We start from the raw sequence: 11,669 nt of genomic DNA, 5'->3' as shown, positions 1-11,669 counted from the left end.
CTATCACATTCAAGTGAAACCTAGATAAATGCAATCTTGAAAGTAATGTACAAAGACATCAAAATAACATCATAATCGCATTGCCCTTAGATGAGTATAAAACATTATATCACTTAAATCAGTAATACATATAACACTGATAGATCTTTATAGTTTAAAATAACAATAATGCTTCTCCACTTTCCCTTGGGATATGACAAAGAAATGTAATATTATCTATATACTATAAGTTCCTAAGTAATTACTTGAATACGTGATATTATACCATTTTTTACATACATAAATATTAATCAATAATTATTATTTGTTTTGTGATAACTATAAGAAAAAATAGGTTCCCAGTTCCACTTACTTGATAAAGTTTAGGATCTTTAGGCGCAGTAGAATTAATAGCATAAATGTGTACCACAGGTAAGGCTGTATATAACACTTTCAATACCGACTCGCCTAGTCTTTGATTGCGTCGGTCCCAGCCAGCGCCGTCGAGGAACAAGCCATGAACGAAAACACCCTCCTGGATATATGAGAGGAGACTTTTTAATTAAAATAAAAAAAAAAAGTTTTGTTTAATATTTTAATTAAGAAATTAAAATTACAATAAGGGTACTAATATATTCGATATATCATAATAACAAATTAAAAGGAGTTACCGGCGGAGGAGCCTTCACTTCCTCATAAGTAGATTTAGTAACATCGTTATGTAGAGATACCATATCTAACGCCCACCCTTTATGAGCTCTAGTCACTTCCTGCCGCATTGCCGTTAAAAATCCTTAAAATTATATTTATGAAAAAGATACATTATTTTAACATATTTAATCAAAAACTAAATTTAACTAAATAGTTGTATATAAATTAAATGACACAGGAATTAATGCTACTTGTCGTAAGTGCCTTCCAAACGCTCTAGCCAATTACGCCCAAATTTCGAAACAATAAAAATTTTCGTAAGATCGCTACTGCTTTTTTTTTTATTCACAGTTAAATATGATGAATAAACACATGTGGGAATTACTCAAAAAATACTAGTTTCATCGTAATGTATAAAATAATATAGACCTTGCAGACGTAGGTACAAAGTAATCATAGCGCTTAATTAATACTATTATTACGTGATCCCATATATGCTATCTAAACACTAATTTATAGAATAAAGTACCAAAAACATATATTTCCACTTCTCAAAATATTGCCCACTAAAATCATAACGATCAATTACATGATTAACAATTAACCTTGCGGATTAAAAAAGCCAGTCATCCAAAATGAGTACGGGCGCGCTTGGAAGCACCACGACGAGAACTGTATGTTACGCTCCAAAAACTCAGTGAACCAGAAGCCGAGAGTGGATGATGACCATGACCCCCTCTGCCATATGGCGGGGACTTTCGCATCATATATACTGTCTAGAGAATCTCGAAGTGCCTGTATTAAATTATATATGCAACTACAAAATCTGTATTTTTCATAATAGTGCATTTCATGTTTTTCTTTAAAAAATAAGGTAAAAATATTTTAAAATTAAAATTTTCATATATCTTTATAATTTCTTATTTTTATAACCTTTTATTTTTAAACTTTTCAGATACTTTTTAAATTTTTACTGGGAAAACCACACGCAAACGCTAAAAATGAAACGTAAACTCATACTTTGTGTGATGAAGAGTGCAATTAAAATACCTCATTCATGATAATTGTTCCGTCTATAGCGAGCAGTAAATCTTTAAGCGTAGTTCTCACTAAAGATATTACTTTCTGCATTCTGTCAATTTCCTGTCTCAAGAATATCACCATGGAATTCAACATCCCGTAGTGTCGTAATCTTTAAAAAAAAATAAGTATTTATGGCTTAATTGTAATCAATTATTTTCTTGGTAAACAAGCAAACAGCCGCTTGATTATATAAAATCTAACAGTATACCTAGAAGTATCGACATTTCTGTGAAGACAACAGTCCCCTTTAATACATACATATAAAATTTAAATATCCAGCCATATCAAAATTATTTGTTTTTATAAAAAAAAAATCCAAAATAAAAAATGTTTTGTTATTGACCTTTCTTTAACTTCATGGGGATCGAAGTTAGGTGGTACTTTCTCCAGCATCTCTTTGCTCTGTCTATACACAGATGCTTCACGGGTTTCTCCACCGCCAGAACTAGACTCTTTAGGTTGAATTGATAATATTGTGTCGAGTAATTCTTGTGTCTTATTTCTTTGGTAACTAAAATTATAATTGGCTTTCTTTATAATCATTTAGATAACATTATAAATAAATAATGATACATTAATAGTGGAACTTTTTTAACAAAAATAAAAAACAAAACTCTTGTTGTGAACTCAGCACTCATAATTATGTTGAAACCATATTTTTAAAAAGCACCTTAGCTTAATTCGCTTCGTATCTGTATGCTTCATACCTAAACAGTATACTACAATACTATTTTCATAGTTTGTAACAAAAATATAAACTAACGTAATATCAGCATTCGTATGTAAACCGTAAGCTTGCGGTGGGTCAGTAGTTTTCATTTTTTCGATTTCCTCGATATACTCAGGAATATTCTTAAATTTCATAATACCATAGCCCTTATAAAATTGAAATTCATCAGAGAACAACTGTTCCGTGAACCATACTTTGCAGAACGTTTCAAGTAAACGGTTATCGTAATCGTCAGTCACTCTACCACCGTATTGCACTGCAGACACCATATATCTGATACGAATAATAATTTTCTTATTATTACAATTTACTATTTATTGAAATTAAAAAATAATACTTACATGATATATACATAGGTTATCAACTAAATTAACTCTAAACGCATCTTAAGTACGATTCTTACTTTGGAGAATGAATCATTTCCATTTTCTCGATCTGATAAAAGACTAAAAGCGCGGCGTTAAATTCCCTCACTGAACCAGTAATGTCTCATCGGAGGGTGGGAAAAACAATGTCTTAATTCTAGGCATATCCTGGTATATGCGGGGTACACAGTGCTAAACAATACTTACCGTACTGTAGTCCAGCTGACTAGCTGACCAGGCTCTAATACATCCAAGTGGTTCTGAACAAACATGCAAGATGCCAACCAATCAGCTGAGTTGAATTCGTAAGGAATGTTCCATCCCAGGGGACCAAACTTGCGTCGCTCTTGTACCACAGTGTGTAGGAACGATATCGTATAAATAAGGGGCAAGTAAAATGGACTATCACTATAATCTAAGAAATCCTGGCTCATAGAGTCGTACGTCCTCATCAAACCGGCTTTTACACCTTTAATATGTCAGAGAAAATAAGGTGAGCAAATAAAGTAAAAATATTGGAAGCTTACTGCTTAGTTATATATCAAAATGAACTGAGGGGGAAAAACCTTATCAGACGTCTTATTTAAGTTTTTTTGCAAACAGAACATTTAAAAAATACTTAAAAACAAACAACTAAATACTCGTATGATACGAGTACGTACCTGAGGGAGGCTCACAAGTATATTTGATTGACATTTGTAAAAGAGTTATTGGGAATTTTTCGTGAGGTTCAGTCGTAATCCACAGTCTAAAACGAGGCATGAACAACATTATAAACATAATTTAATATTCGAAAGTTAATTTGACAAATATTATAATCTTAAATGGTACATTTACCTAAATGTCTCGTGAATTTTCTCTGGATCTTTTTCCAATTCACCAAATTGCTCCATAACTTCGGTCATATACTCTAAACCTAAATGGCAATTTTGTAATAACACCCATAAACCCTGTAAATTGATGTCAGAAATAATTTCCCTTCATACAATATATGTAAATACAAGAGACCAATCAAAATTAATTTTGTGTTGGCATATTAGTTGTGTTTTATTCAAATAAGGCAAATATAAGTATAGTTTTTTTATATTTTTTTCCGTTTCCCATTTTGCACTCAATTTTTAAGATGTAACGCCAGAGCGAATAAATGAAAATAATTCATTCGTAGAAATCGAACTCGGAACCGACACACTTGCTGGTCGCCGCGTTGCGACGTCTTAATATGAGTATAGATTCCAATTTAAAGTACCTCTTTCAATGCGCGGTCAATCAATTTCCTCGCGTGGACTTCCTGCCCCTGCCCCATTGATATCGAAGAACAAAGACATTCCAACCTCTTGGCAGTTTGCTCGATCGACGGCGTCGGATCCGACCCCATCGAAAGAAAACCAATTAAGGGAACTAATGGACGTGATTCTAGCACCATTTGCTTTGAACGAATAGTCATTGAATTAAGATTATATATAATACATATAGCTTAGCATTGTTTTAAATTTGAATTTTTAATTTTACCTCATAATTTACAATTACAGCTTCAGAAAACTTTGATCCCATTGAGTATATAACATATTTTCTGTAAAAAATATATAAAATTTTAGTAAGTAAATTCTTATCTAGTGGTAAGATAAAACAAATAATTGTACATAAATAAAAATAGTTTCTCATACACAAATATTTTGGTAAACGTACATTATAACTAATATGTAGATAACAAATATTTAAATTGTTATTATTATTTTTAAGTAAAAATATAATTTCCTTACAAACTCTGTGCCAACGCGCGATCGGGACACCATGATCGAACCACCAAAAGTTTTCTAAAAACATCGAGCGTATGATATCCATCCGGTAACGGCTCATCTTCAGGAGCTTCCTTATCGAACCTTTGAAGCGATTGTATTTATATTTGAATGTAGTCACTTAATTGAAATATATATTAAACAAAAGTCTTTCTTGTTCATTAGTTTCGGCCTTTATTCCTAGCAACGTGGTCAGAGAGAACCGACACCCTTTTCAGTATTTATATATAGTATTTATATAAGTATTTATATAGTATTTATATAAGTAAAAAAATCCCTGATGCAAAAAGCTCTAAAACGTAAACAAACAACTAGAAAAGAGCTGATAATCTTCAAACTTGGCTGAATATAATATTTTCTTGAATTAAATGGCTAGAAACATCCCGATCTCAATTTAAAACTCTCGAAGTCACTTTTCAAACAAAAAAACTAAACTACTAACTAGATCAAACTCTGTTCATCCCAAACATACGGATACACATAATAGGTCACGATGGGCATGTCAAACTTTGCTTTCGAATATACCTATCGATTATGTCATTGTAAGATAATTTCAACAAAAGTAAGGAAAGGAAAGTTTTAAGGAACCATTTTCTTAAAAAAATATGTAAAGCAATACTAGCACATACCAATTTTTCCAGCCTTTCTCGTTATTTGACACTTGCTCTAATATATTAGTGAACTGCCTCAAACCAGCCAATTGAACTAAATTTAACCAAGACATGTCAGTTACCCATTTAAATGGTTTCGGGGGACATGCATTCAAATCCAAAGCAGCACCACCTTAAGTTAAATAACATGAATATGTATGTTTTGTATTGCTAAACATCTAAAAGCTAAATAGAAACAATTTACCTACCTTTTATAAATGTCTGGAATTCGTCGTACGTTACGTACTCCCTTTGTAAATCTATTTTAAGAGTTAACAATACTGTGAAAAGATACTTGTGTTTTTCATAAAATCCGCGACTTATATATTTCCATACATCATACGTCTAAGAAAAAAAAATTGAAATTACGATTTTATATAACTATAATTTATGATGACTAACAAATATGAGCTATGAGTAATAAGGATCAAATAATATTATAAAGCTGCTGAGTTTGTTCGGTTGAACACTCTAATCTCAGAAAGTAATAGTTCGAATTAAAAAATATATTTTAAATATCTTATAATACATACCAAATATTTTAAATATTTTATAATACATACCAAATATTCAATAATAAAGGCGATCCGCTTAAACGTAATAGGGCTCTGCGGGGATCGTTCCATAGATATATCGAATCTCTCGAGGAACTGCGCCAGCGACGTTTGGTACATGTTGCACACCAGCGACATGTTGCAGATGAGGAAGTAGAGCACGGAGCCGCGCGTTGCCACGGGACGGAACTCCTCACGAGCTATGTTTATTTTTTGTTCCGTCTCCTTTGCACCATCCAGTTTTTCTTTTACCTTAAGAATATAATATATATGAATAGATTGAGTTTTGAATATTATATTCGTGGGATATTTTGAAATAGAAAACGAAAAGAATAATATTAGTACCTACCAATAAATATCTACGAGTAAAAACACTGGATAATTTCATAAATACTGGATATTTTTACTGTTAAGTTACAATTCCTTTATAGCTACAAAAATTATTATGTTTTTGAAGAAATAAATAGTAAACACGTTATTTAAAAAATATTTTGTTATATACATATTTTATTCGAATTTTATTGCTGTAGTGGTCTTATAGTATTATTAATAACTCAATATCTATGTACTTATAAAGGTCGTCGTAGCACAGTTCTGCGCGATGTTTATTGATTTAAATCCCGTCTGTGGCCCGAGGAAATGAAACACGACGAATTGCGACGTAGAGTTCCGCCATCTACACTCAATGTCTCAAAAAATGGGATGGAATATGGCCTACCCTACAGTGTGAAGCTGTAGTAAGTAAATGAACATTATTTCCTATTATTCAATACTTACTTCAGTAGCAGTAGCCTTAGTAATATTAAGCACTTGGATCAAAGTCACGTCTTCAACTAACGACCCTTGTATAGTAGTTAATTTATGTAACAAATTCTCTTCCAATTCTTGCATTTTACGTCTGTTTGCCGTTACGTCCATTATCAATTGCGTTCGTTCTGCCTCCATTTCCGCTTTCTCAGTCAATATCACACGTCCTAGCAGTTGATCTTCTAGACCTGTTTTACGCAATCATACTAAATATTTTTGCAACGACAAAGTCATTCGAAAGTTCTTATAGAAAAAAATCTTGGATATTATATTCATCTGGTATCTCTATTATTTTTAATAGGAAAAAGAACTTATAATAAACTTATTAGGACCAATACAAGACGTCCGTCCGTCCTTGGACGGTTTCCAAAGAAGTGCGGGTGCAAATCCCGGTACATTCTAAATTTTTATACGTTTTCTTAATAAATATTTTCTTTCCTAAGTGTAGAATAACAGTTAAAAATAGTCAAATATATATTTCTCACAAATTGAAAATTAACTATTGCTATAGGTATGAGACAAGATGTTCAAAAAAATATGAATTTTCTTTCGACATACTGTAGTGCATCATTTTAATAAATTTACTAAGCAGAAATAGTTGTGAGAGCAAAGAGTGCAAAAGGTCTGACTACACTCGCCATCTTCCATATATGAAGCATTTAAATATATTATTATACCCTTTCTGACACATATTAGCTTCTCATCATAGACACTAGTTGACACAATAAAATAAATTAATAATGTATACCTTGCATTGTTACAGTAAAATCAATGATCGAAGTACGTGCAGATATCTCGGGCGTGTACGCCGGGTTTGGTAGTTTCGTTGTTATATAAATTTTATGTCCCGCTGTCACGTCTATCTCTTTATCACCTAATTTTACCTTAAAGCGTACATTTTATCTTAGTAATTTATTATGGTGCAGCGGACTAAAGTCGGATTTCCTTGTAAATTATATTTTTAGAATATTTATAAATTATAAAAATAATAATTTTAAATGTTTATTATGTCGAGGGTATGTAGAAAAACAACACGTATAATTATATTTGTAAAATAATTATGAAGTCAGAAAACATACTTTATATGTAGATCCTATCTTAATGTAATTTTTTTCTAAAATATTGTCTAAAGCAGGATCTAGTTCTTCTGCAACATCTTCTATTAACATCGGCCTTCCTAACGATACACAGTCCTCTACGTGATTCCTGTAAAATAACTTTACTTATTATTTTGGATACTTAATAAATTACTGAACAATATATTGACTAATTTAAAGGTACTGAAATGAATTTATAAAGTAATAGTTTGTTAGAACATTACTCAAACTCTAAAGACGTCATAAAACAACAACAAAAACTCCAAACTTTTGCGAAATAAACAGGACACCTGAAATATTTATGATTCAGCGTAGTCACGATGAGTTCATTAAACTTTTCCATATTTTTTATCCAAATCTTCCCCTGCGTCTGCGGGTCGATGAGCAAGGGGAAGCGCGCCGCCTTCGTCACTATTATACCGTTCTGTACGGACAGCTCGTCGGTCGGCAAACCGCAGAGATTCCAATCTCCTATCTTAAAAAAATTATATGAACAAATTATAAGTATGTATATTTATTTTTATGTATATGTTGAGAATCACATTTTTGTGCTTAGTGGGGAATGGAAGGGTCTAAATAGGAACAGGGAGTCTCAACGCTAGGTTCCCAGGTTCACCCTGGCCAACCTGCCACGTGCACGGGGATACAGCATGAAGTAAAAAAAATATATCTATTTAAATAACTTACTGTAGCGGCATCTGTCAGCTGGTCAGTTATGCTTAAACTCATAGACACAGGAATTTTTCTTTTTAACAATTCATGCAACCAGCTTTGAATTAAAAACGTTCTGAATTCCTGATTAAACGGACCAGTGTACGATAAGAATCTAAAATGACATTATTTACTATATATTTTGATGTTTTAACATTATTTTGTACTTAATAACTAGAGCTTTTAAGTTACAAGCAGGCTTAGAGCTTACAGGTTCATAAGTCCACAGCCAAAACCCAAGGCTCCATTGATCGTAAATCAATAAAATAATATTATGGTAAGTTACAATTTATAACATTTTAAATATCTTTATTATATTTTTACATGTTGTCCGCAATTTCTGAGACATTTTTTAATTTATATAACTACGGATGTTAGCGTAGTATCATGCACATATCAACAACACAAAGCTATCCAGAAAACCAGGCAAAATATAAGAAAAATGTAATTACCCAGTTAGCAGTACGATATCCCCAACGAGCCTCTCAATTTCGGACTTAAACAAAGCGGATTGTTCAGTCCATCTTACTCTTTCCCCGCTGAGGCCATTAATTAGAGCGGTGGCGGCGTCCATTTTCTGTTGGCATTTCGCCGCGTCGTCTAATACAATCTGCTTTAATGTCATCGCTTCTTCGAATTGGCGTTGTACTTCTCCTAACTCGCGCTAAAACGAAATTTATTATAATAAGAAATGGAATTAAAGTAGTATTCAAGTAATTTTCTTGTATAATAAGATATATTTTTTCTAGTTAAAAATTTTCTTGTATTTGGCAACAGGTATTTATAATGCACTCTTTTTTGAACTTCACTCGGTATCCCTCATAAACCAGGGTGAAAAGAAGAAACAGTGTTAAGACACCTTTCCGCCAATTGTCTTCTTACCAGAAAGAAGAATTTACATTTATCCATTCTCCCTATTGAAAATTGTCACAACCATCGGGCTTTCAGTCAGGCACTGTCACACTACGCCACGACGATTTTCAAAATATTTGGAGAAGTTAAATAAAAACAATAATTTTATTCAATTGTGCCATGTAAGTATACCTCTTTCGCCTCTAACAATGCCTCGGCAGCTTCCAACTCTCGTTTGGCCGCTTGATATTTACCCTGCATTACGGCTAAATTTGCTTTCAAAGGCAATACGTCTTTGTTCACTGAATAGAATTGTGCCATTGCGATAGTCCACGATATCAAACCGGCAACATTACCGCAAGCTATTTTAGCCGCTTCAAATGTATACTGGCTGAAATATATATTTTTGGTTAATTTATAAAACTCGTAGAGATATATTTTAATATTTAAAATATATTCAAGTTTTAATATTTAAAATAAAATGTGTACCCGAAACCGAAATATGGCTGCAGCAAATCAACCATTTCAGCGTTTATTTCATCTTTGGGATAAAATTTCAAATTATTCAAAAACCTTGCATCTGCCATCACCTGCATGTTTATAATTAGTTAAGTTATTAGAAATAACCAAAACAAGAATAACAAATATTTAAAGAACAAAAAAGAAAATAAAATTCCTTACTTTCAAAGACTCCGCCCACGAAGCAGTTAGGAACTGTTTTTCAAGGTCAGGTCTTATAGGATCAATGCGTTTCCTGAAGAGTAGTATAACAGCGTCCATGATTAATGTAATGAGGTACGGCGGCTTTCCCAATTTCCTTACTGTTGCTATGTCAGCTGCGTTAATAGTCTAAGAAAATGTAAATAGAAAACGATATAGACATGAACTTTATCACATTAATTTATTAAGATTATAAACTAACTACAGTTCATAATCTTACGGTGACAGACATAATACAAATTAAAGTCGTTATATTTTAAAATAAAATAATAGGACATGATTTATTTATTAAAATAAATCCTATTTATTACAAAGTTTTCAAAGGAGTTTTCAGCACTAATAACGGATCTTTAACTTTTACGTAGCAAATATAATATACAAAGTACCTGCAAAGCAGCTTCAGCAGCCTCTAGAGCTGGTTTAGCAGCAGCTAGCTTCTCTTCAGCGACAGCAGTCTCGGCTGCAATGACACTCACAAGCTTGACTGCCCTATCTTTGACTGCCAGCACTTCTGCTTTTACTACTTCTGCAGCTGCTGCTGATTCTGCTACAGCGGCTAATACCTAATTAATATTTATTTATTGCAGTAATATATTTGAACAATATTTTTTTAAAGTCTTACGTAGTATTAACATAGCAAGGTAGGCAAAGGGAACTTGAGAGCCTAGTGTTAAAACGTTCCGTTCCTTTAATTTTTTTTCGCTAAATTCTGGAAGCATTGCGTGTTGAGTGGCGAAACTCAACGGGGCACTTTGCCTCGTTGCCAGAGAGACAATATGAAATTATAAAAATTTTAAGTTCCTAGAACAGGAATCGAATCTGTCCCTACAAATCTGTCCCGATTACAGTCGCATAGTTTTGTTTAAAGTCATGCATAAAACATTATTTAATAAATTCATTGAGATAAATTACTTCTTCTGCTTTGGCCGTAGCGTCTTTGATTTCCATTTCTTTAACCTCCAATTCTTTTTTCAGTACGTCGACACTCGCGGCAGCTTCCACGAGCTTATCCAAACCAGTTGTCATTCTAAAAATTTTGGGGGCTAATCGTAATTATGTGTGCAATATTTCACTTAACATTAAAAATACAGATATAAACGTGAAATTTGCAATACTGCTGTTTTCGGTGGGAGTTAAAAATTAAAACAAAAATTCAATTAAATACATAATAAACTAAAATATATGTACATAACATAATTCAAATAAAATACCAACCTTCTGGCTAACTCTGCAATTTGTTCATGCTTTTCCTTATACAAAACCTTATACCCTTCTAAGAAAGATAAATAAGACTTGGGTGTGACATGGGTCTGCCTCCTGAACCGGTCGTAATACATCGTACAGGTATCCGCCACATTGTCTTGGACCATACCCATTATTTCTATTAGTTGTTGTTTTATTTCGTTAGAACACACCACCTACCAAGAAATTAATTTCAGAAATTGACTAAAAGACAGTTTTGCCATATTTAATTTAATAAATATTTCAGAAAATATCTAACAGGTCTTTTATTAAAAAAGTTCAAAAAATATCGACTAACTTTAAAGTCCCATAGGAAATGATGGGCAACTTCTATCAATGCCTCTCTCGGCCATTTTTGAAACCAGTCCATTGTAGAGCCAGAAATTAGTCCTGGGAATTTTAGTGCTCTACTACGGAATTTCTCACCGACCT

At 32.6% G+C, this 11,669-nt stretch overlaps 1 protein-coding gene across 1 annotated transcript in view; it reads right to left on the bottom strand.

The window, feature by feature from the left end:
* The window catches only part of kl-3 (dynein heavy chain 8, axonemal kl-3), a 40,101-nt gene that overhangs the window by 389 nt on the left and 28,043 nt on the right, over window positions 1-11,669 (bottom strand). The window contains exons 64-91 of the mRNA XM_085191092.1: window positions 11,536-11,667; window positions 11,211-11,413; window positions 10,908-11,022; window positions 10,382-10,558; window positions 9,957-10,124; window positions 9,765-9,865; window positions 9,468-9,666; window positions 8,876-9,087; window positions 8,400-8,538; window positions 8,003-8,187; window positions 7,695-7,821; window positions 7,364-7,499; window positions 6,586-6,803; window positions 5,818-6,060; window positions 5,464-5,599; window positions 5,234-5,387; window positions 4,569-4,688; window positions 4,318-4,378; window positions 4,055-4,234; window positions 3,646-3,758; window positions 3,471-3,556; window positions 3,016-3,277; window positions 2,477-2,716; window positions 2,057-2,224; window positions 1,681-1,822; window positions 1,236-1,425; window positions 651-772; window positions 353-514 (exon numbers count right to left, since the gene is read on the bottom strand). Of these exons, the coding sequence (XP_085047218.1) occupies window positions 353-514; window positions 651-772; window positions 1,236-1,425; window positions 1,681-1,822; window positions 2,057-2,224; window positions 2,477-2,716; window positions 3,016-3,277; window positions 3,471-3,556; window positions 3,646-3,758; window positions 4,055-4,234; window positions 4,318-4,378; window positions 4,569-4,688; window positions 5,234-5,387; window positions 5,464-5,599; window positions 5,818-6,060; window positions 6,586-6,803; window positions 7,364-7,499; window positions 7,695-7,821; window positions 8,003-8,187; window positions 8,400-8,538; window positions 8,876-9,087; window positions 9,468-9,666; window positions 9,765-9,865; window positions 9,957-10,124; window positions 10,382-10,558; window positions 10,908-11,022; window positions 11,211-11,413; window positions 11,536-11,667 (4,491 nt within the window). The remainder of the gene's footprint in view (window positions 1-352; window positions 515-650; window positions 773-1,235; window positions 1,426-1,680; window positions 1,823-2,056; window positions 2,225-2,476; window positions 2,717-3,015; window positions 3,278-3,470; window positions 3,557-3,645; window positions 3,759-4,054; window positions 4,235-4,317; window positions 4,379-4,568; window positions 4,689-5,233; window positions 5,388-5,463; window positions 5,600-5,817; window positions 6,061-6,585; window positions 6,804-7,363; window positions 7,500-7,694; window positions 7,822-8,002; window positions 8,188-8,399; window positions 8,539-8,875; window positions 9,088-9,467; window positions 9,667-9,764; window positions 9,866-9,956; window positions 10,125-10,381; window positions 10,559-10,907; window positions 11,023-11,210; window positions 11,414-11,535; window positions 11,668-11,669) is intronic.

This window comes from Heliconius melpomene, chromosome 10 (genome assembly GCF_056956725.1).
Source record: "Heliconius melpomene rosina isolate 202511_hmr_F chromosome 10, ASM5695672v1, whole genome shotgun sequence".
In the NCBI taxonomy this organism is placed as follows: domain Eukaryota; kingdom Metazoa; phylum Arthropoda; class Insecta; order Lepidoptera; family Nymphalidae; genus Heliconius; species Heliconius melpomene.
Note: the sequence above shows the minus strand (reverse complement) of the source record. Positions and strands in the feature narration are given on the sequence as shown.